The 22,359-nt window shown below is 46.2% G+C and overlaps 1 protein-coding gene and 1 long non-coding RNA gene across 2 annotated transcripts; one reads left to right on the plus strand and one right to left on the minus strand.

The window, feature by feature from the left end:
* Nucleotides 1-5,748: 5,748 nt before the first annotated feature.
* On the minus strand, nucleotides 5,749-7,018 carry LOC115248545 (serine protease inhibitor A3K-like). Its single transcript, XM_029832310.1, has 3 exons — nucleotides 6,999-7,018; nucleotides 6,090-6,237; nucleotides 5,749-6,007 (listed from the first exon to the last, which is right to left on the minus strand). The coding sequence occupies exons 2-3, from the start codon at nucleotides 6,165-6,167 to the stop codon at nucleotides 5,813-5,815; spliced, it is 273 nt and encodes a 90-aa protein (XP_029688170.1). The 5' UTR covers nucleotides 6,168-6,237; nucleotides 6,999-7,018; the 3' UTR covers nucleotides 5,749-5,812.
* A 12,919-nt stretch (nucleotides 7,019-19,937) lies between these two features.
* LOC115248535 (uncharacterized) lies at nucleotides 19,938-21,497 on the plus strand. Its single transcript, XR_003887366.1, has 3 exons — nucleotides 19,938-19,977; nucleotides 21,082-21,183; nucleotides 21,454-21,497. It is a non-coding gene; the product is annotated as an uncharacterized lncRNA (long non-coding RNA).
* The last annotated feature ends 862 nt before the right edge of the window (nucleotides 21,498-22,359 follow it).

Below are 22,359 nucleotides of genomic sequence, written 5' to 3' on the forward strand. Positions count from 1 at the left end.
GTGTTACAGTTCTCAGAAAAAAGACCACACAGGACAGATTTGCAGTATTAAATTGGTTGTGGAAATCTGTCCCATGTGAGGATGGTCATCAATGACTAGAAAGGAAGTATCAGTTGTAGATTTGTCTTGTTTTATTTTAGGCTGGCCACAAAACCGCCCCAAACATTCAGACCAATCAAAAATGGTTCTTCCTGTCTTTTTAAAGATCAGAAGGAAAACTAGAAACCCCAAAAAGAAAGCTGCTGCAGTGTGCCATGCCCCTTCTCTCCTGAGAAAAGCCATCCCAAAAAAGAGAAAAGCCCAAGTGTGAAGTGAGCGCCCTGTTAAACCTTGGTACCGAAAGCCTGCAGTCATTCTCATCTTAGGTGGCTTCATTCCAGCCAGAAGCCCAAACCTGCCTCCCTCTTAAAGGGGCAGCAGGTCAGTCCAACCACAGAAACCTTCATGAAGATCTGAAGCATTCAGCATCCACAATTGTTGCACCTCACTTCCATTGGAGTCCAAATCAGAAGTCAACAAGTTGATTCTACACCGATTCTACACAATGCAACCATTTTAAAAAGGTTTCCATCCATCAGTTTTCACACATTTTTATATAAATCTGTTTGTTCATCGCCTCCTTCTGTTGTAATGGTCATTAAAGAAAATGACCTTATTTGAGTTTTTCTCCTCACAAATATGACTTTCTATGAACGATGCAATAAATGCAGCTTGCAATCTAAGACAATATGGAAGTATGTGTATATAATAGTAGTGGAAGTAGTTCATAAAATAATACATTTGCTCTTCTCATCGAATCTTTCTATGTTATTAAAGAAAAACCTGCTCTTAGTCAACAACATCTAAGACATCAACCAAAAATCCTAATTTTCTACAATCTAATATAAAACAGTAGAGAAGAGTCTTTCTGCAGAGACACTGGTGGCAGGAATGCAGAAGTATCACCTGCTCAACTTGGAAGGTGGAGCAGAAACCACCAGCTGAGAAGGTCCTCAGCGAGAGGAAGTGGTGGAGAACCATGAAACTTGCTAAGCTCCACCTCAGCTCCAGAGACGGGCTGAGCTGGAGCTGTGGCACCAGGTATCGCCCAGAAGAGCCTCCAACAAACAAGCTCTTCTCTTGGGAGGAGAGGGCTTTGAATCTCAGCTCAGTGTGCTTGTCTCTAGTAGGTGGCAGCTGCACCTTTTCCTGAGCTCCTTGTTGATGCCCTGAGGGGAATTGATGCTCCTGCAATGTTTTCTGGCAGCATTGAGCTTGCAGTGGGGCAATCAAACACACTGTGGGGGGGCTCTCTTTCCTTCTCTCATCTGGAGAACAAGTGACACCAGCTGCCAATCATTGTTGGAGAAATGTGCAGTCAGGGGAACTATGCGTCCAGACTATAGCCACCCTTCCAGCATCCAGCAGTGTCTAAAACCTTTGATTTGGTTTCACCAGAGAGTGTAGGGATTGCAGGGTCGCTGCAGCATCGCCCACAAGCTATCAGGAGTGGGTCGCTTTGTCCCAACTCCTGACAAGAGTTGAGCTATTGAGAAATGTGGTCTCACAAACCTGGAAGGTATTTTGACCTACACACACTTTACATACGGTGGAGATCTTGTCCAACCGCCCTGAAAGAACCCAAAATAGGAACATACGGCAGATAAGCCGGTGCAGGACCAGAGGTTTGTTGCTTGTAAGCTGTGTTTTGCTCTGGTACATGTTGATTTTTATTTGTCTTCTCTCAAAATAATTGTTATTTTAGCCTATGGGGCTGCAGTTTATCAGAGACCAGCTGTGATTCTGTGGCCTCAGCTCTGAAGTCCAATCCCTCCCATCTGAGGGTTCTGGACCTGAGCCACAACACGTTGCAGGATTCAGGAGTGAAGCGGCTCTGTTCTGGACTGGAGAGTCCAAACTGTAAACTGGAGAGTCTCGGGTCAGTCTTCATTTTTCTACCTATATACCAGCTGCTAAGATGGTGAAGTGAGGCTGTTCTCAACACTGCTGTGATGCACCACATTAAAAAAATTCCTTGGAATATCGTGAATTCAGGTCTGACCCAACTAAGAACTAACGTAGGTTTAGTACTGACGCAGATAACATGCAGACCTGCACCGTATAACCTCATCCTGCATTTTTCAGATTGATTAACTGCAGTTTTATTACCACAATTCCAACCTCTCGTTGGAATTGTGGTAATTACATATTACTATAATTTTTTAAGCTCTAACTAAATTAAATATTTACAGATCATGCCTTTGATTATATTTGATTAATACTGGTTTCACTTATAACCTTATAAAAGTTTCCCTTCTTTATTTAGATTAAGGAGCTGCAGTTTATCAGAGATCAGCTGTGACTCTCTGGCCTCGGCGCTGAGGTCCAATCCCTCCCATCTGAGGGTTCTGGACCTGAGTTACAACCAGCTGCAGGATTCAGGAGTGAAGCTGCTGTCTGCTCTCGTAGAGAATCCACACTATGGGCTGGAGACATTGAGACATGGCTGGTTGGAGCCAGTCACCTCCCGCTCATCTGCTGCATCACTCACTGACCACTGGTGAAGAGCATCTGTGGAAACATCTGCCGTCTACTCCCTCCATAGATGAAAAATTCAGTTTTTAAAAACCGCTGGTGGACTTTCAGGAGATCAGTCGATGGTCGACAAAGCAGAAGCAGCTTCGCCTTGAAGTTAAATTAGTTCCTGGTATCACACAATGCATCTTTATAAAGTTCTAAATGGCTCCTCGGCCACTCTTAGAAGCATGGAAACATTCTCTTAATTGTCTCTTCAAATGTCTGTATTATACGTTACTATTTTACATCATGCCTTCAGAATCTTTAGGGTTTAGTATTTACTGTCTCTGTGACATGGAGCACTGGAATATTTCAGCTGCAGCCAGCAAAAACCCATCAGAATGACGGCTATCGGTGGGAACCACAGCTCATTTGACTTCAGTCAGTCTGTTCAATGTTATAGGATTTATTGCAATCTAATAAAAACTATGAATAAATGTGGGAAATAGGAAATAAAAAGAAGCAAAATGACCAAATAAATCTCCCATGAATAGTGTAAATTTAAAGATGTCAAGAATGGAATATCAGCTTAAATGCAATCAAACATAAAGTGAAAAGGCCTCCTTTAAGTTTACTGCAAAAATAAACACTAAATCAAGAGCGACACGCGCCAAAAACGTCTCATTCTCTCTTCTGTCTCCACTCATTCTTTTATATTCTCTTAAGATAATGGGGACGGGGTCGTGTGATAACAAAACAAGCTAATTGGGGACTATATTTTTGTTGCGAGAACTTTGGCTCTTCAGAAGTTTCTATGTTGGCTTCCACAGATTGTGCATCCACTAGAAACTCAGTGTTTTTGAGGAACTACCAGGAGTGGCTGGAGTGGAGGCCAATGACGCTATAGCTACATATAGCTACATATAGATCACCGTTATCCTCAGCCCAAAAGACCAGCAGTTGGCGCAGCAATACTAAAGATAGGAGGTTGTGGTGGTTGCGCAGACGCGGAGTGATATCACGCACAAACGTGCCCTATGTTCTATATACCGTATGGTCGTGACCAAAGGGCGCACCGTATTAAAAGGTGCAGCCTCAGTTACGGGTGCTATTTCTGTATTTAACACATACATCAGGCGCTCCGGATTATAGGGCGCGGGCATGGTAAAACATACCGCTACGATAGCTTAAAACATGCATGCTAGCGTGTATTTAGCAATTTTGCAAAAGCCGGCAAGTCGAACAACCGACAACAATGTTTCCAAAATTAAAATTTTCGTATTTTTCGTATTTTGTTATTAAACCCCGGAGGGCTGAAGCAGGACCGCTGTTAAAAATGTATCAGTCCGCGCTTCCAGTTCTGAATTTTCACAATTTCTTATTCTTTCAGGCTGTTTTTAAACTTTTGGCAACATAAAATAAAGTACTCAACTGGTATTATGTCAGGCTGGTTTACATCACATTAAAGAAGCCAGCAGAAATAAAGCACAACAGTTACACAGACGACGCAAAATAATATAGAGGATATAAAAAACAGTGTTGAGATGGGTTTGTGTCACTTTGGTAAAATCAAAGCATTTTTCTTTATGTGCCAGCAATGAACACAATCTAAGAAGTCTTTGACACTAAACATATGGAGCTCCTACAGAACAAACTAAAGATTTGTTGTTATTAAGATAAAGAAATGCAACATTTCCCCCAGAGAAACGATGGCGATGGAAAAAGCCCTGGCTGTGTGTGTGCATCACAGCAGGCGTGGGTTCTCCTCTCTGGAGTCATGCGGGGCTCCTTTGAAGGGCAGATGAGGAGGTTGGTTACAGATTCCCCTCAGAAAGATGATTACGGTGCCAAAGGTCATCACCGGGGTGACCAGGAAGAGGCAGAGTCGGTCTACTGTACGAGCGATGCCGCTCCAGTTATCCTTCTCCTGTCAGGACCAGACATTTACGCCACTTTTGATCTTTTTAAATCAGACTTTGGGTTGAGGACTCTGTTTGAACCCTCTGACCTGATTGCAGCACGGTGTCTTCCCCTCTGGACTGCATGAACTCTTTTATTTCACTCAAAAGGGACAAAAAAGGAAGCAAAATCCGTCCCCTGCTGAGCCATCGGATTTCTGTGTGTAGCAGGAGGTCACCATATTCAGTTGGCAGCTCCTCCAACAGAACCTTGAATGTTCTGAGCTGTTTGGCTCTGGAGCGGATGCTGTTGATGATCTTCACCACAGGAGTCATCACGTGCTCAAAGCCCATCACTCTGGCCCCGTCTGTAGTGGGCCGCCCCGTCTGTAGTCGGCCGCTCACAGCGGGAGCCCCGTCTGTAGTGGGCCGCTCACAGCGGGAGCCCCGTCTGTAGTGGGCCGCTCATAGCGGGAGTCCCGTCTGTAGTGGGCCGCTCACAGCGGGAGCCCCGTCTGTAGTGGGCCGCTCATAGCGGGAGTCCCGTCTGTAGTGGGCCGCTCATAGCGGGAGCCCCGTCTGTAGTGGGCCGCTCACAGCGAGAGCCCCGTCTGTAGTGGGCCGCCCCGTCTGTAGTCGGCCGCTCATAGCGGGAGCCCCGTCTGTAGTGGGCCGCCCCGTCTGTAGTCGGCCGCTCATAGCGGGAGCCCCGTCTGTAGTGGGCCGCTCATAGCGGGAGCCCCGTCTGTAGTGGGCCGCTCATAGCGGGAGTCCCGTCTGTAGTGGGCCGCTCACAGCGGGAGCCCCGTCTGTAGTGGGCCGCTCACAGCGGGAGCCCCGTCTGTAGTCGGCCGCTCCTAGTGGGAGCCCCGTCTGTAGTCGGCCGCTCACAGCGGGAGCCCCGTCTGTAGTGGGCCGCTCACAGCGGGGGCCCCGTCTGTAGTGGGCCGCTCACAGCGGGAGCCCCGTCTGTAGTGGGCCGCTCACAGCGGGAGCCCCGTCTGTAGTCGGCCGCTCACAGCGGGAGTCCCGTCTTTAGTCGGCCGCTCACAGCGGGAGCCCCGTCTGTAGTGGGCCGCTCACAGCGGGAGTCCCGTCTTTAGTCGGCCGCTCCTAGCGGGAGCCCCGTCTGTAGTGGGCCGCTCACAGCGGGAGCCCCGTCTGTAGTCGGCCGCTCCTAGCGGGAGCCCCGTCTGTAGTGGGCCGCTCACAGCGGGAGCCCCGTCTGTAGTCGGCCGCTCACAGCGGGAGCCCCGTCTCAAACCAGATTAAAATTGTGCTATTCAGCCACCTATTTTATTTTTAGAGCTGATTCAGAAACATTCTAATAAAGTGAGACTCTACAAGGCAAATATTTCTTTTTTAAGGCTCTTTATATGTGATGCAATTCTTATTGAGCAAAACAGGCATTTAGTGCATCAGATGTTTGGGTTGGTAATCTTGCCCATGAAGAGGATATTATCTGAGCTGTGGTCAGTGATGATAACCATGAAGGGACGATTGAACTTCAGGACTGGAACATAATTATAGGAGTGAAGTGTTATTGTGATGCCTGTAGCAGCTGCGGCAGTGGCTCCAGCCTCATCGACATCCAGGGTAGCTTGATGGACAACCTACAAGAAATACCAGACATAATTAATTGTCATAAAGAAATCTGTGCTCATTGTTGATGCTGTTCCTGTTTTACATCTTTACCTCTGAGACTGCCAGTTGTTGCCCCTCTGCAATACCACTCAAGTCTGCTCTGTCACCAAACATGTCTACCATCCCCATTTCAGTCAACACAGTCTTCAGTGAGTATGATGTTTTGATGGAGAATTTGGGAATATAAACACTGTATTTCCTGGGGAACAGACACAACCATGAGGTGACGGACAGGAGCCAACCGCCACATCAATAACCAAGAGTTAGCCGTTGAGTCTCCATTTTACTTCCTGTCTTCTCAATCGTTCGTTGGTTGCATTGTGCACGGTGTGTTGTATTCACTTAATATTGAACACTTGGTGTGTTGTATTCACTTTACTTAAAATTTGAACACTTGGGACATTCTAGTCACCCGATAACAACAGTGAGAAACAACCCATATTAAACAAATACCGGGCTTCGCCGATTATTAGCGTTAGCATGGCCTCACCGTCTGTTTCACCCGGTGTCTTTGTCTGTTCAGCGTGTGAAATGTTTAGTTACTCCTCTTCCTTAGCGAAGGGAATAGGTGCAGAAAGTGTAGTTTATTTATGGCTATGGAGACGAGACTTAGCGAGCTTGAGACGCGGTTCCGCAGTTTGGAGTTAGCTGGAGTTGCGTCAGGTAGCCAGGAGAAGCTAGCTGCTGCGGAGCCGCCTAGCGTAGCTTCAGCTAGCTGCTGCGGAGCCGCCTAGCGTAGCTTCAGCTAGCTGCTGCGGAGCCGCCTAGCGTAGCTTCAGCTAGCTGCTGCGGAGCCGCCTAGCGTAGCTTCAGCTAGCTGCTGCGGAGCCGCCTAGCGTAGCTTCAGCTAGCGGTCCCCCGGCAGCAGCTGGCTAGCCAGGGCGGCTGGGAGACGGTTCGTAGGAAGCGGAGCCCAAACAAAGGCCCACGGTGCCCCACCACCCGCTTCCTGTGGCTAACCGCTTTTCCCCACTCGGCGACACACCCGCTGAGAAACCGACCCTGGTAATTGGCGACTCTGTTTTGCGCTACGTGAAGCCGACTCCAGCGACCATAGTTAAGAGCATTCCGGGGGCCAGAGCGGGCGACATAGAAGCAAATTTACGGCTGCTGGCGAGACGTAAACGTAAATTTGGTAAAGTTATTATTCACGTCGGAGCCAACGACACCCGGCTTCGTCAGTCGGAGGTCACTAAAATTAACTTGGAGTCGGTGTGTAACTACGCAAAAACGATGTGGGACTCCGTTGCATTCTCTGGTCCCCTCCCCAATCTGGCCAGCGAGGAGATGTTTAGCCGCATGTCGTCGCTGTCACGGTGGTGCCCCGATAACCAGGTGGCCTTTAGACAGTTGGAACACTTTTTGGGGAAAACCTGGTCTGATCAGGAGAGACGGTGTCCATCCCACACGGGATGGTGCCTCTCTCATTTCTAGTAATTTGGCTAATTTTTAGACCCAAAGTGACCTGACAATCCAGGGTCCAGACCAGGATGCAGAGGTGTAGTCTTACACACCTCTCTGCTGCTTCCATAGAACCCTCATTCACCAACAATAACATATTTAACACTATAGAGGTAGTCTCTGTTCCACGGTTAAAAGTTCCCCAAGCACAGAGCAGGGGAGCGGTCAATCACCATAATCTTATTAAAATTAATACCAAAGTACAAGTTGGAGAAACTAATATCACAATTAAGTGTGGACTGTTAAATATTAGATCTCTTTTGTGTAAATCCCTGTTAGTGCACGACCTGATAGCGGATCATCACATTGATTTATTTTGTCTTACTGGGACCTGGCTTCAGGAGGAGGAGTATGTGAGCTTAAATGAATCTACTCCTCCTACCCATCTTAATTCTCATATTCCACGTGTTACTGGTCGAGGAGGGGGAGTGGCAGAAATCTATCACTCCAAGTTATTAATTAATTCTAGACCAAAACATGGCTCCAGTTCATTTGAAAGCCTGACTCTTGGCATCACTCATCTGAGCTGGAAGACAAAAAAGCCACTTCTGTTTGTAGTTGTATATCGGCCCCCTGCTGGGCCACATTCAGAGTTCCTGTCTGAGTTCTCTGATTTCTTATCTGACTTGGTCGTTAGAACGGACAAAGTCATTATCATTGGAGACTTTAATATCCATATGGACGTTATAAATGACAGCTTTAGAAATGGCTTCATTTCATTACTCAGTCAGTTGGTTTCCTCCAGCAGATAAACCAACCAACTCATAGCTTCAACCACACCTTAGATCTAGTCCTGACTTATGGTGTTGAGGTAGAACATGCGTCAGTGTTCCCTCAGAACCCCCTCCTGTCAGATCATTCATTGATCACTTTCACATTTATGATTAAGGATTCTTCTATGCTCAGAACAAAGTCTTACTATAGCAGATGTCTTTCAGATAATGCTGTAGCTAAGTTTAAGGAAGTGATCCCTGTGCTGATCCCAGGACCACCGTGTCTTTCCCCAGGGATCAGTCATTATAATCTTAGCCCTGCTGAGGTTGACTCTATTGCTGAAGGTGCAGCAACCTCACTGAGAATCACGCTTGATTCTGTTGCCCCCCTGAAAAAGAAAATAGTAAATCAGAGGAGGTGTGCCCCCTGGTATAATTCACATATCAGGACCCTCAAGCAGAAAGTGCGAAGACTGGAAAGGAAGTGGCATTCTTGTAAAATAGACAGCTATCATGTAGCCTGGAAAGACTGTCTAGTAGTTTACAAAAAGGCCCTTCGCAAGGCTAGAACAGCTTATTTTTCTTCTTTAATTGAGGAAAATAAGAGCAACCCCAGGTTTCTTTTCAGCACTGTGGCCAAATTAACTAAGAGTCACAGTGTTTTAGATCCACGTATCCCTTCTTCCCTTAGTGGTGAAGACTTCATGAGCTTCTTCACTGATAAAGTTCTAGCTATCAGAGAGAAAGCTAAGCAGGCCATCCCAACAACTGGATCATCACCAGATGTGCTGACTGTGGGAACATACAGGTTCTCCAACGAGCCCTTAAGCTCCTTCACCCCTATATATTTTTCTGAGGCGTCATCGCTAATTCAGAAATCCAAGACCACCACGTGTCTTTTAGATCCCATCCAAACACACCTGTTGAAGGATGTTTTACCATTGATAGGCAGATCTATCCTGGACCAGATCAATGGTTCTTTAGTGACAGGTTATGTACCCCGGTCCTACAAGGTGGCAGTGATTAAGCCGTTGCTTAAAAAAACATCACTGGATCCTGACGTATTATCAAATTATAGGCCGATATCCAACCTTCCTTTTATCTCTAAAGTTCTAGAGAAGGTGGTGGTGACTCAGCTACTGGAGCACCTGCAGAGGAACAGCCTGTTTGAGATGTTTCAGTCAGGCTTGAGAGCTCATCACAGTACAGAAACAGCACTTCTTAAAGTCACTAATGATCTTCTCATAGCTTCCGATCATGGACTGGTCTCTATTCTGGTTCTGCTGGACCTCAGTGCTGCTTTTGATCCAGTTGATCACAGCATCTTGTTACAGAAACTGGAACATGTGATTGGGATTAAAGGGACAGCACTAGACTGGTTTAGATCATATTTATCTGATAGATACCAGTTTGCCCATGTCCATGGTGTTCCCTCCTCATACAGTAGGGTTAGCCATGGGGTTCCTCAAGGTTCTGTACTTGGACCAATCCTCTTCACCTTGTACATGCTTCCCTTAGGGAACATTATTCGGCAGCATGGGATAAATGTTCATTGTTATGCTGATGACACTCAGCTTTATTTATCCATGAAACCCAAGGAGACAGAGAAGTTAGTGAAGCTCCAGACCTGTCTTAAAGACATAAAGTCCTGGATGTCTTCAAATTTCCTCCTCCTTAACCCAGGAAAAACTGAGGTCATGGTGTTTGGTCCTGAACTTCTCAGAGATAGATTAGATCACATGATCACTCTAGATGGTATCTCATTAACATCTAGTCTCTCTGTGAGGAATCTAGGAGTAACTTTTGACCAAAATCTCTCCTTCAACTCACACATTAAATTAGTCTCTAGAAGTGCCTTTTTTCACCTCAGAAAGATCAGGAAGCTACTGACCCACCGTGATGCTGAAAAGTTAGTCCAGCATTTGTTACTTCCAGGCTGGATATTAGAGTTGAAACAGAGCAACCCAGCAAAACCCTGCGTGAATCAACAAAAGACACAAACACAGGTACCTTGCAAGGGAGAGCGAGCAGCAGTTCACTCTGGAACACCCTCCGTCGCTCTGCTGCTCCCCTGCAAATCTCCTTCCTTTATTCACATCAGCTCATTATCCATGTGGAATTTTCACCTTCTCCCAAGATGCTTTTAGGGTTTCAGATAACAACCTCACAGTAAATCTGGTGCTCTGGACAAGTGTACTAAATCAAGAGAGGTGAAAAACACTGTTTCTTCTCCATGCACTTAGGTGCTAAACATACAAATGCATTTAAATGATAACAATGTAATAATTATTCTCTCTCTCACATACACACACATTTGCTGTAGAAAACACTGATAATGAGCACATTTGACATTAGGCCCCTCACCTGAACATTTCAGTAGGGTTGATGTTCACCTGTTTCATGTCAGTGAAGACATCAGAGGCATGGAACCTGCATCCATCCTCACTGGCAGCCAGTGTTTGGAGTGGGATCAACTATCAAAATTCAGAACCAAAACATGTCTGTGTTTGAACCTGTAGCCTCCTTTTAGCTGAGCTGGTGGTACCGTCACTACTCACGTACCGTTACAGCTGCTACGCGGACATTTGGGGGTTCTCAAAAGGGGCCCTGTTACCTGCTCCACTAGTTGCTGTAGCTCAGAAACACGTCTTTAGCTGTCTCCCGTCTGTAATGTCCAGATGGGACAGTTAATGGATTAATGGAGAAGCTTTCTGTGTTCCAGCGCAACGGTCGGAGCAGGGAGTGCATCTTCTCAGAGATAGTGCTGGAAAACAATTACACAGCTCTGCAGAATGCTAAGGTTGAAGGCTGGTACGTTGCCTTCAGTCGGAAAGGGAGGCCCATCAAAGCCTCCAGGACAAGGCAGAACCAAAGAGAGGTCCACTTCATCAAGAGGCTCCACGCAGGCCCCCCGCCCTTCCCCAACATGGACCAGAGCAAACACTTTGAGTTTATCTGCTTTTCAGCCACAAGTCGAGCAAAGCGCAACAGGAAATCAGGCACCGTTTCCTAACAGCGAGACAAAAGGAGGCAGATATACAACAGATCCAACTTTATTTTTGTATATTTTCATGCAAAACTGTACATTGAAATATGGCTTTAACAAAGTAATTGTAATAATATTCCTGTAAAATGGTGATGTGTAAATAAAGAAATAAAGGAAAGTGACAAATTGATTTTGGAGGCTTGTTTCAGAGGTGAACAATGATGGTGAGTAAGACACAGAGAGGGATGAGGAGAGGGAAATCTCTACCCATATAAGCTGTGATCTTTTGAAGACCATTCAGATCATTTCTGTTTGCAGTATCCTGCACGGTAGGAAATCTGGAACTACTTTATAAAAACCAACACTGCCACCTGCTGGACATATGGTGCATGTACATTTAGATTTATCTATTTAAATGACCACGAAAAGAGAACTCTGAACATCATAGATTGGCCAGAGATGATCAATTGTCAGCCACAGAAGCAGGAGACGTCCACGCATTGTTACTAACAGTGCACAGTGACTGTGGTAGGACGTGGAGATGCTGGGAGACGTTTGGTGGAGCGTCTGGTCCAGGAGGAGGTGTTTGCAATGAACCAGGGTCTGGTCCAGGAGGAGGTGTTTGGAATGAACCACTGTCTGGTCCATGAGGAGGTGTTTGCAATGAACCAGGGTCTGGTCCAGGAGGAGGTGTTTGGAATGAACCAGAGTCTGGTCCAGGAGGAGGTGTGTGGAATAATCCAGGGTCTGGTCCACGAGGAGGTGTTTGGAATGAACCAGGGTCTGGTCCAGGAGGAGGTGTTTGGAATGAACCAGGGTCTGGTCCAGGAGGGGGTGTGTGGAATGAACCAGGGTCTGGTCCAGGAGGGGGTGTGTGGAATGAACCAGGGTCTGGTCCACGAGGAGGTGTTAATAACCTGGTTTGCAGCACAGTGGATGGACTCATCTGTTGCTCCTGCTGTTGCACACTGGCTCTGCTCTTGCTCAAGGTCATCAGCATCAATGTCGCACATGCAGCCGAAGCTGCGGGTCGTTGTTTTGAAGGCCTGAGGCGGAGCCGTCGTTAACACATGTAACTCCTCGCCGCCCTTATCATTGCGTTGGGGTTTTGGATCTACCTTCGGCCTCTGATGGTCACCTGATGCCTCAGTCACCATGAAGGCAACGGACAGCGGCTCAACAAGAGTTGACTGGACCGGTTTGGACGGCTTTGACCCATCTGGAGTGTTTTCCTCTCCGCCTGTGCTCAGTCTGTCCAACGCCACACAGGGATGTGATTCAAGGGTGGGCCCGACACCACGTGTTGGGTTCCTAAGAACCTCAGGTTCCTCCTTACATCTGCTGTCTCCTTTAAGATCTGCATCCGACCATGCATGCTGGGTTCCTGCGGTGGTGTGCTGCCTGTGCTCCACCATCACCGTCCTCCATCCACTGTAGGGCAGGATGTCTGACAGACTGCTGATGTCACTGTCGATGTCGCTGATGCTTTCGCTGTCGCTGTCGCTGTCTCTCCACTCGTCAGTCTTACTACAGCAGCACCCCATCTTCTGCAGCCTGAAGCAGAAACAACAAAAAAGCCACTGCCATGACCACACACACTCTAACAGTCATGAACAGATCCGTTCGCTGCTCCAGCCTCATGGAGAAAGAGGAAAGTTCTGCCTCGCCCCCTCCCCAGCCCAGACTAGCACAGGTGAGGGGCTCACGCCCCCGCCAATCATCAGGGTGTGAGCAAGGCCGAGTTAGGCTACAGTTTGAGAGGGGCCGGCCCATGCGTGACTTGCATCAAACCAGCCTAACCCTCATGTGCACGAGCCCCGCGCACGAGTCTGCCCTGACACGAAGAAGCGCCACCACATTAGCAGAATTGGATTCATATGGAAAACATTTAAACTTTGGTAGAGCTGCCAGCAGAGCTCAAGTTGATCCCAACCATCAACTCCCAGTTACTGACCCACTACCTCCAGTACAGAGAAGGCCTCTACAGGCAGAACCATGGTGGTGCAACGGGCTCACCAGTATCTCCCATAGTTGCCAGTCTACAGTATACTGGGAGAAGGTTGAAACCCGAGCCCGACATCCTTCACAGGAACCGGCCCAAGCCACTGGTTTAGATATGTGGACGACACCTGGGTCAAGATTCTAACAAGAGAACTGAAGGCATTCTCAACCACACAGATGATTACGTCACATTCATCTGGCCTTCCTGGACTGTGCGCCCCCGTCGTTCCACAATAGCGTTGCACGTGTTTGCAGGCCTCTCTGTGCGGTTATACTTTAGCAGGCAGCATTATACGTGGGTAAATACATATGCCAGCTCCAGGATCTTCAGCTGAGATCATCCAGTGTTTGTTGTATCAAACCAGATTAAAATTGTGCTATTCAGCCACCTATTTTATTTTAAGAGTGGATTCAGAAACATTCTAAGGATGAATAAAGTGAGACTCTACAAGGCAAATGTTTCTTTTTTAAGGCTCTTTATATGTGATGCAATTCCACACCTGTGTTTCATCCATTTCAGCCATTTGGTAACATGAGCGGCAGAAATTGCATTCTCCAGTTTTGCCATGTCGTCCGGCAACAGCAGCAACATGGAGTGAGAGCTGTTAAATGGGAGGTGAAGGACCGATGTGTTAAACATCTGGTCACGATAGGTTTCAAATCTCTTCTCAATATTCATCATCTGAACTGGAACCTGAAAATTCAAAGTTTAAGTGCATTAGTGCATCAAAGTGCATTAGCATCAGCCATTTATGCAGTGTATGGAGATAAGTCCAGGGCCCAGGGGGGAGCCCAGGGGTCCCGGGCCCAGGGGCCCAGTGTGTGAAACCTCTGGGGCTGAACGAGTCCAGCAGCCTTGCTGGCCACCATTAGACTTTAAGGACAAATCAATACAATAGATAAATTACACACCCACAAAATAAAGTTTTCTATGTCCCTATTCAATAAAGAGACATTTCCAGTAACCCCATAATCCCGCTTTCTAAATTGCAAGTAGCAGATATGAACAGGGAAATGCTACGTTATCTGCTTATTCTGTTACAAATAATCTGATGAGATAGGTGTGGAGTTAATTCAGTTGGGGATAGACAGATGGAATATTAGTGTTGTTAGTATGATACTTGAGTTCTTTAGATATTGTTTTCAATTCAGGAATCTGCCGCCTTGAGTTGGCTTTTGCAAAGACCTGTGTCACTGATACCAGCTTTTCCAGCGGCACTTTTTTCTCCACCAAAAACTCCTTCACCACGTTATATGTGTCAACTGCCCTCGTTATATATGTCAACTGCCCTCGTTATATATGTCAACTGCCCTCGTTATATATGTCAACTCCCCTCGTAGTTGTCTTTAGGGGCAGTAGTGTGAGAAGTTCTTCTCTTGTGGAGAAAGAAACTTTCATGGTGAAAATGATCTGTCTTCTTTCTTTTTTCTGCCATCTTTTTATGGGTCAGTCATCTCCTCGTTTTGGCTGCGCCCGCTAGGCTGTTTGGTCGTAGCGATCTGCGTAGACGCTACGTTTTGGTCATGCGCATCATACTGACCTTTGAACTATACTAGGTCATAGTTCATTAAACATTTTTTAAAGTTTTTTTTAATATATTGTTATTTCCAGTTTATGTGTCAGTGTGATTTAAACAAGAATAGCAAACAAAATAAATTAGATGCAGCTCATTGGTCAGTGGTGCTATTTGAGCTATTTTTAGAACAGGCCGGTGGGCGACTCAGGTGGTTCTGACGGGCGACCGGGTGCCCGCGGGCAACGTGTTGGTGAACCCTGGTCTAGTGAACCAAACTGAGCCAACTGAAAACCTAACAAATATTTTACAATATGATCAGATAAATAAAGCAATAGTTTCTTATGGCTCTGTCAGTCATTTTTAATTTTCAAGAGGCACAAAAGACAAATTTGCTTTCTATAAAATCCCCATAACATGAACATTAAATGAATGAAGCGGTATTATTCAAGGCACCATCAGTAGATTTTCTCATTTCGCAAAAGTGGGCTAAATTTACTTCAAAGAAAAAAATTATAACAGCAATTTTCTATCATTCACTCAGCTGAAATATTTTTAGAACATAATTGGATTGAAATACAATAACATAAAGTGCAAAAATCTATGAAGCAAAAACAACACTTTCTTCAAGGAAAAGGCACATGTGCAGTGAAAAATATTTACCTTTAACTTTTAAACTTGAGCTGAGTAATAATTGTAAATGTGTTATTGCAGCTTAATGTTCACTTGTTTGAGGCTGATACTTGGTGGTGTCTCATCTTTTGGACGAGTTCATCAATGTTGGGGGTCCGGCTCTGAGCTGAGGAACTCCTCCCAATTGAGTGAAGGTGTTCAGCAGGAAGTCCACTTCTGTGTGATGTTTTGTTCAGCTTCATCAAAGAAAGCAGTTGTTCCCGCAGGTCTGTGCTGCCCAACACAGGCAACGTTGGAGCAGCCTGGATGTGTGTCGGGGAGGAAACGGGCAAACTCCGCAGCACCCACTGCCCCATGTGTTGCCTTCAGGGCATCACTGCATTGGAGCTCAATCACCTCCATTTGGAGCTTTGGTGCTGAGCTTTCCACCTCAACCTCAAACGGACGGCTGAGCAGTTCAAACCTGCTTTTTGGTGCTTTTAAGTCAGTGACTCGGCGTGGGAAGTCAGCGGCGAGAACACTCATTTAATCAGCAAACTGTGCTCGGGAACACGCTGGTAGAGAGCTTCTCTTTCAGGGTCTGGCAGCTGGGAAAGTGGCTCAAGCTTCCTTTGTGCATCTGTGCCTCCCACAGAGTGCGTTTGGTTCTAAAGGCCTTCACTGTACTGTACATATCAGAGGGGACACCACCCCGACCCTGCAGCTGCAGCTTCATTGCATTCAGATGACTCGGAATGTCCCACAGAAAAGCCGTTTCACACAAGAACCTTTGGTCTGGGAGCTGAGTTGTGTCTTTCCCTTTGCTGTCCAAGAACATCCGATCTCCTCAGGAAGCTGGAAACATCTTTGCAGCACCTTTCCCTGGCTTAGCCATCGCACCTCAGTGTGATGGGGCAAATCACCACGCTGCGTTTGCCACTGGCTCAGAAACGCCTTGAACTGGCGCTGAATTAAACCTTTGGCTCTGATAAAGTTCCCTGCGTGCGTGATGGTGAACATTCCATGTTCCATGTTCAGGGCTTCAGCACACAACGATTCCAGGTGTATGATGCAATGATGAGCTGTCAGTTCAGCCGTAACGTTTTCCTCCTGCGTCTTCTCCCGTATCTTGGCCACCAGTCCACTCCTGTGTCCACACATGGCAGCTGCTCCGTCTGTTGTCCAACCCACCAGTTTTTCCCGAGGCAGCTCCATCTCATTTCCACATCTTGACACCTCTTCATACAAATCCTGTCCTGTGGTTGTGCCCTGCACAGGACGTAACGCCAGGAACTCCTCTGTCACGTTGAGGCTGGAGTCCCCTCTAATGTCGCTGCTCTCATCCACAGCCAGGGAAGATGCCATGAAATCTTTCCCCTTTTTCTCCAGCTGCTCTTTTAGATTGAGGGACAACAATGGTGTTTCTGCTCAGGCTCCCGTTTTAAAAGAGTCGCCTTTTGTCTGGGCAAACTTGCTCACAAACTTTAAGCATGCAGTGTTTGATGGAATCCCCCTCTGGAAATGGCCGGGCTGATTGAGCGATCTCTTCTGCCAGAATCAAACTGGCCTTGACAGCAGCCTCGCTTTGAGATTTGGCTTTTCTGAACAGAGCCTGTCCAGATTTGAGGCCTGGTTTTAATTCCTCAACCTTCTGTAGCTTTTGTTCCATATTCTTGTCTTTGTCCGCGTGTTTAGCTTCATGATGGCATCTCAGATGATATTCTTTCATTACCGCCACCCTTTCTCCACACAGAAGACACCCAGGTTTCCCAGCTGCCTCCGTGAACATGTGCTCCCACTCCCACCTTGTTTGAACCCCCGGTTCTCAGTGTCCACCTTCCCTTTTGCCATTTTATGGGTATCTGAACGTTAACTTTTGCTGTTATGCTAATGACTACTGAGAAATAATGAAATGAAGCCACCTCCCGCTCAGACTGTCACCGTTGCATTGTGGGAAATGTAGTATTGGCCTGTGTAAAACATCTGCGGCCTGCGGGCCGGTTCTAATAATAAATCAATATCATCCCGGGGGCCATAGAAAACCCTCGACCTTGACATATGAGCTTTAAATGATTTCTTTTGACTCCCATTTATTTGGCTGTTTGGATATCATCTTTGCTAGTGTGTGTGTGTGCGCATGCTCTATGGAACTGGCATAAAGGATGTTAAAATTAGTCTAAATTAGATAAAAATGCATCCATTCATCATTCCCAACAGGCGGTGTTTGATTAGAAACTCTTTCTGAACTCTGGTGCTCTGAAACATCTCTGCTTCCATTTTCAGCTGTTTTTATTCTCAATAACATCAAATCATCCATCCATCCAAATCGTGGTCCTGTTGGACCACCAAAGGACAAACACTTTCCATTTAGCTCGGACAAAAAAACCAAATCCTGTTTAGCAATGAAGCTGTGGGGAGAGTTTGAGGAGCGTTTCTGAGGAACACGCTGCCATATTGGGTCCAAGCTGCTGGGGTTTTTGTTGTTTCCAGGTGAATCGGGGGGCAGCGGCGTTACCGTCTGTCTCTGCCCCCCCCCCTCTCTCCCCGTGGTCGTGGTCACGCCGGGCATCTTTACTGGTCCCGTTTTAAACAGGTTCTGTTGGGAACAGGTGTTCTCCAGAACTGTATTCCAGGCTGCTGTGCTGAAGGGCTGTTTTCAGTAGCAATAGAGCCAGAGTGTGCCTGCTCCATATGAACCCCCCCAGGCCGTGCTGTCCTCCTGGCTGAGCCATAATCAGCTCTGGATGGACTGGTTCACGCTTGGACTGAGTCAAGATTTGATAGCTTGACTGATTCTTACAGTTTTTGATCAAACCCCCATCTGCTGATTCCAGGAGATCTTTAAAGGATCTCAGAGCTTCAGATTTATGAAGCCTGCTCAGCCCCCGGCAGCGCTGATGAAACCATTTCATTCCTTCAAAAAAGCAGAACATGAAGCTCCAGAAAAGGTTTTTGGATCAAGTTTCCAACAGAACGAGGACAAGTGGGTAAAAGCGCCACTTTAAAGCCTCCAGGCCTCAGAAAACATCCACCTTTAGGATGCCTGACTTTAGAGGATCGTCGGTTCGCTCCGAGCACAAGAACAAACATGTTTAACCTCAGTCCAAGAACATCTGACCTGAAATGATCAAAACCCTTCAGCGTAAAAAGATGGTGGAGAGAAAGCTGCTGGGAGGTTCTCAGAAGAGAAGTGGCATTAAAGCCAGCTGGAAGAGTCCAGCCTGCTTCCTGCTCCTCCAAACAGGCGTCTCCACACCAACACTGAGGAACACGGGCTTCTGTTCTTCCTTCTTCTCTTCTGACTATTGTGTGTTTGATGAATGCAGCATCCACTCACTGCCCCCCCCCTCATTTACACTGCTCCTGGTTTCACAATGCTCCTCAGACAGATGCAACCAGAGACACTGATGCCGTCAGACAATAAACCTGAGTGTTGTTGTGTCCGGTTATTAACATGTTCCATGCTTTTCCTTCTGCAACAGTTCATCACACCTGCTCAGGGAAACCTCGGTGTAAAGGAGGTGAAGCCGTGCCTCAGTGACTCTACTTTGCTGTTTTAGAAACTAACAGTTATTAGATGAATATACAGTGTGCACGTACGCGCACACGTGTGTATAAACACTTAATACACACGTGTGCGTGGATGTAGACTTTTTAGTACTTTGGGTTCATAGACTTTTTAGTATTTTGCAGATACGTGTCTGTATATAAACCAGATCCTCCTGTAATAAAGAACTAAAGGCTGACTGTTGTCACGTGACCTGTCTCCGTCTGTGTCCGATGATGGAACCTGCCTGGAACATCTGGTCCACAGAAAAAGCAAAACAGCTCACAGAACTGGTCCAGTTTAGACCCAAAAATGACAATAAATAATGAAAATGTGTGACACAGTAGAACAATGGACGAACTTTCTATTGGTCATTGACAGTTTCAGTCGTCATCAGAGTTCATCAAAAATATTTAAACCAACAAACTACACACAGAACCGCAAAGTTTAGAGCTTAAAGGGAGCGACAGGTGAAGATTTAAAGCTCAACGCAGCTGAAGAAGTTCCAAAAAGGAGAAATATCACGTGGTGCTTTACCGCCACCAGGTGGACACACGTGGAACTGCAGACAATAGTTAAACGCGCTCCGACACATTCTGACCTCTGCTGCTCCTCCTGGACTCCAGGGCTGCAGAAATATGCTGCTTTTACAAGTCTTTCAAATCTGTCAAGCATCATAAATCTTATTTAGTTAACCAGGTTGAATAATGGTGGAGAATGGTGTCCGAAAAGCGTCTTTATTTCAAAGTGAACAAGAACAGTTCGGTCCGCGTTCACAGAGAGGCGGAGAGACCTCGAGAGAGTCCAAAACAAGTCCGCGAGGAAAACTCTCAAAAGTAGTCAAGCCACAGAAGTCAGGGTTTGGCGATGAGGACGAAAACCCTCCGCCGCTGGCAGACGGGAGTTCTGTCCTTAAATCTAACGGGAGATTGAAGAGAGACCGCAGGTGCGTGTGTCTGCGGGGCCAGCTGTGGCTGATGAGCGGCTCCTTCACGCCCCCTGCAGGTAGACACCAGCAACAACGGTCCCAGAAACTGGGAACCCAACAAACCAGTTTTTAAAAGTATTCCTTTCAGACTAAGCAGGAAGACTGAAGACCGACAAGGTGAGTGGAAACGAAGAGCATTATTGAAAAGAATTGACAGTTGTGTTTGGAGATAAAATCAAGATTTGATTCAACAAGACTTCATATTTAGTTTTAGCACAAAACATCGTTATACATTATAAATGAATAGGTCTTATTTAACATTCTTATAGTCTGGCTTTAGTTATAGTTGAATAGTCTTTCTAAGTGAAGTTTAGTTTATTTTTCTGCTCTTTGCTACTGATTCTAAAAGAACTTTAAACCCTCCCAGAATGCTTTAATGGTAGTAATATATACGCCATGAAGCTGTTGATTAGGTTTTGAAAGTGAAACTATTCTCTTCAGACGAAGCAGGAAGCGCGACATTTTGTGACAGGTGAAAAGCTCCTAAAGTTATTAGAGTTGTTCAACAGTCCAGGTTACAGCTGGATATTTTGGTATTATTTAAGACAATTAACTTTAAAAATAATTAAATAAATCAACACAGGATCACAGGACACCAACAGGATTTTGGGTTCATGTTGCACGTTTTCTCACAGTGGTTTATTGTTCTATGTTGTGGAACCACTGTGAAAGAAATGCAGGAGTGGGTGTCATTTCTTTCATCTATTTTAAATAGAGCAGTGATCTTTGAGGACTTGGATCATAGAAATAATTGAAGAGGGGAACAAATGAGGGGAGTTAAAAAGTCCTGACTAGCATGTTTATGTAGCACCAGATAATTTAGTGGCTGAGCTGAAGACAGTCCTTTCACCATGTTGGCCTGTGGAAAACCAGTGTTGTCGGCCCGATGGACCAGCGTCCCCGTCGTTGCCGGACCACCGTTGGCCACCAGTTGGGTTTTGGGATCAAAGTGGGGGCGTTTCCTGTATCCGGTTCTCCTCACGGATCCATGACTACAACATGTTGCTGCAAGTGCAGAGACGTTTGCTCTGGAAAGAACTTTAGAGCACATTCAGTGCTGCAGGATGAGGGGCTGGAAAAGGTGCCAGTTCTTTTCTCACTGCAGGGATTAGAAATGTTCCTGTTTGATAAAAATGCAGTGAATTGGGATTATTTAACTCCAACCTCTCCAGATTATTTACCTTCATCACAGTCTCATCACTATTTCTGATGTTTCCTCAGGATGGACGAGGACAGAGCAGAGTCCACAGTGCCCAGCTGGGTGTCCCTGAAGAGTGACCGGTCCAAACGTGGACTAATAACCTTCAGAAGTTCAGGCCAAATGTAAGAAAACTAAAGCGTGATGATGTGTTTGTGTGGCAGCTGTTAGTCACATTAACAGCAGCAGGTTGTGAGTTTATTATTGGAGATGTTTAACACTTAAACCTCAGACAGTCATATAGTTACAGACTTAATGAGAATATTGTTGATTAGAAACAAGAATCAGGTTTAAACTGAAAGATGAATTCAGACATAAATGCTGGAACAATATTGAGTCTTGATCAGGTTCTTTCATCCTATAAATCAAAGGACTAATAGAGATGTGTTTCATAGTGAGAGGGGGGAGCACATCCTATCAAACTGGGACCAGTCAGCTCCACCAGGAGAGTCCTCTTGTTCACAATCTGGAAGCAGATCTGGAGATGCTGAAATGAAGCCCAAACAAAGTAAAACTGTTCAATATGAGATTTAATTTGTGATGTCATGAATTTGGAGTTGTGTTGATGATTTATTATAGATGGAAATCATTGGTTTACTTATGTTCAGGAAGTGATCTGCAGGAGGTGATCGAAGGTCATAAGATGAGTCTGAAGAGAAGATGTGAACATGTGACTGAAGGAACTCATGAAGCAGGAAGTGGAACCCTGCTGAACAAGATCTACACTGAGCTCTACATCACTGAGGGACAAAGTGAGGAGGTGGACACACAACATGAGGTGAGACAGCTTGAGAGAACCTCCCAGAAGAACATCCAGGACACTCCAATCAAGTGCCAGGACCTCTTCAAAGTCTTATCTGAGCAACAGAGACACATCAGAGTGGTTCTGACCAACGGTGTCGCCGGCGTTGGAAAAACCTTCTCAGTGCAGAAGTTCAGTCTGGACTGGGCAGAAGGTTTGGAGAACCAAGACATCAGTCTGGTGCTTCCGCTCTCATACAGGGAGCTGAACTTGATCAGAGATGAGCAGCACAGTCTTCTCTCACTGCTTCATGTTTTCCATCCAACATTACAGAAGATCAGAGCAGAAGATCTGACTGTCTGGAAACTTCTGTTCATCTTTGATGGCCTGGATGAAAGCAGATTTTCACTGGGTTTCAACAAGCATCAGCTCATCTCTGATGTCACACAAGTATCGTCCGTTGGCGTGCTCCTGGTGAACCTCATCCAGGGGAACCTGCTTCCCTCAGCTCTCATCTGGATCACCTCCAGACCTGCAGCAGCCCATCAGATTCCTCCCT

The sequence above is a fragment of the Takifugu rubripes genome, unplaced genomic scaffold, assembly GCF_901000725.2.
Source record: "Takifugu rubripes unplaced genomic scaffold, fTakRub1.2, whole genome shotgun sequence".
In the NCBI taxonomy this organism is placed as follows: domain Eukaryota; kingdom Metazoa; phylum Chordata; class Actinopteri; order Tetraodontiformes; family Tetraodontidae; genus Takifugu; species Takifugu rubripes.

What these genes read in the sequence shown, in the direction of transcription:
- LOC115248545 (XM_029832310.1), bottom strand. Translation starts at nt 6,167, where the DNA reads ATGGGGATGGTAGACATGTTTGGTGACAGAGCAGACTTGAGTGGTATT. An exon ending in AACAACTGGCAGTCTCAGAG is followed by an intron (nt 6,008 to 6,089) that starts GTAAAGATGTAA and finishes TATTTCTTGTAG; the next exon opens with GTTGTCCATCAAGCTACCCT.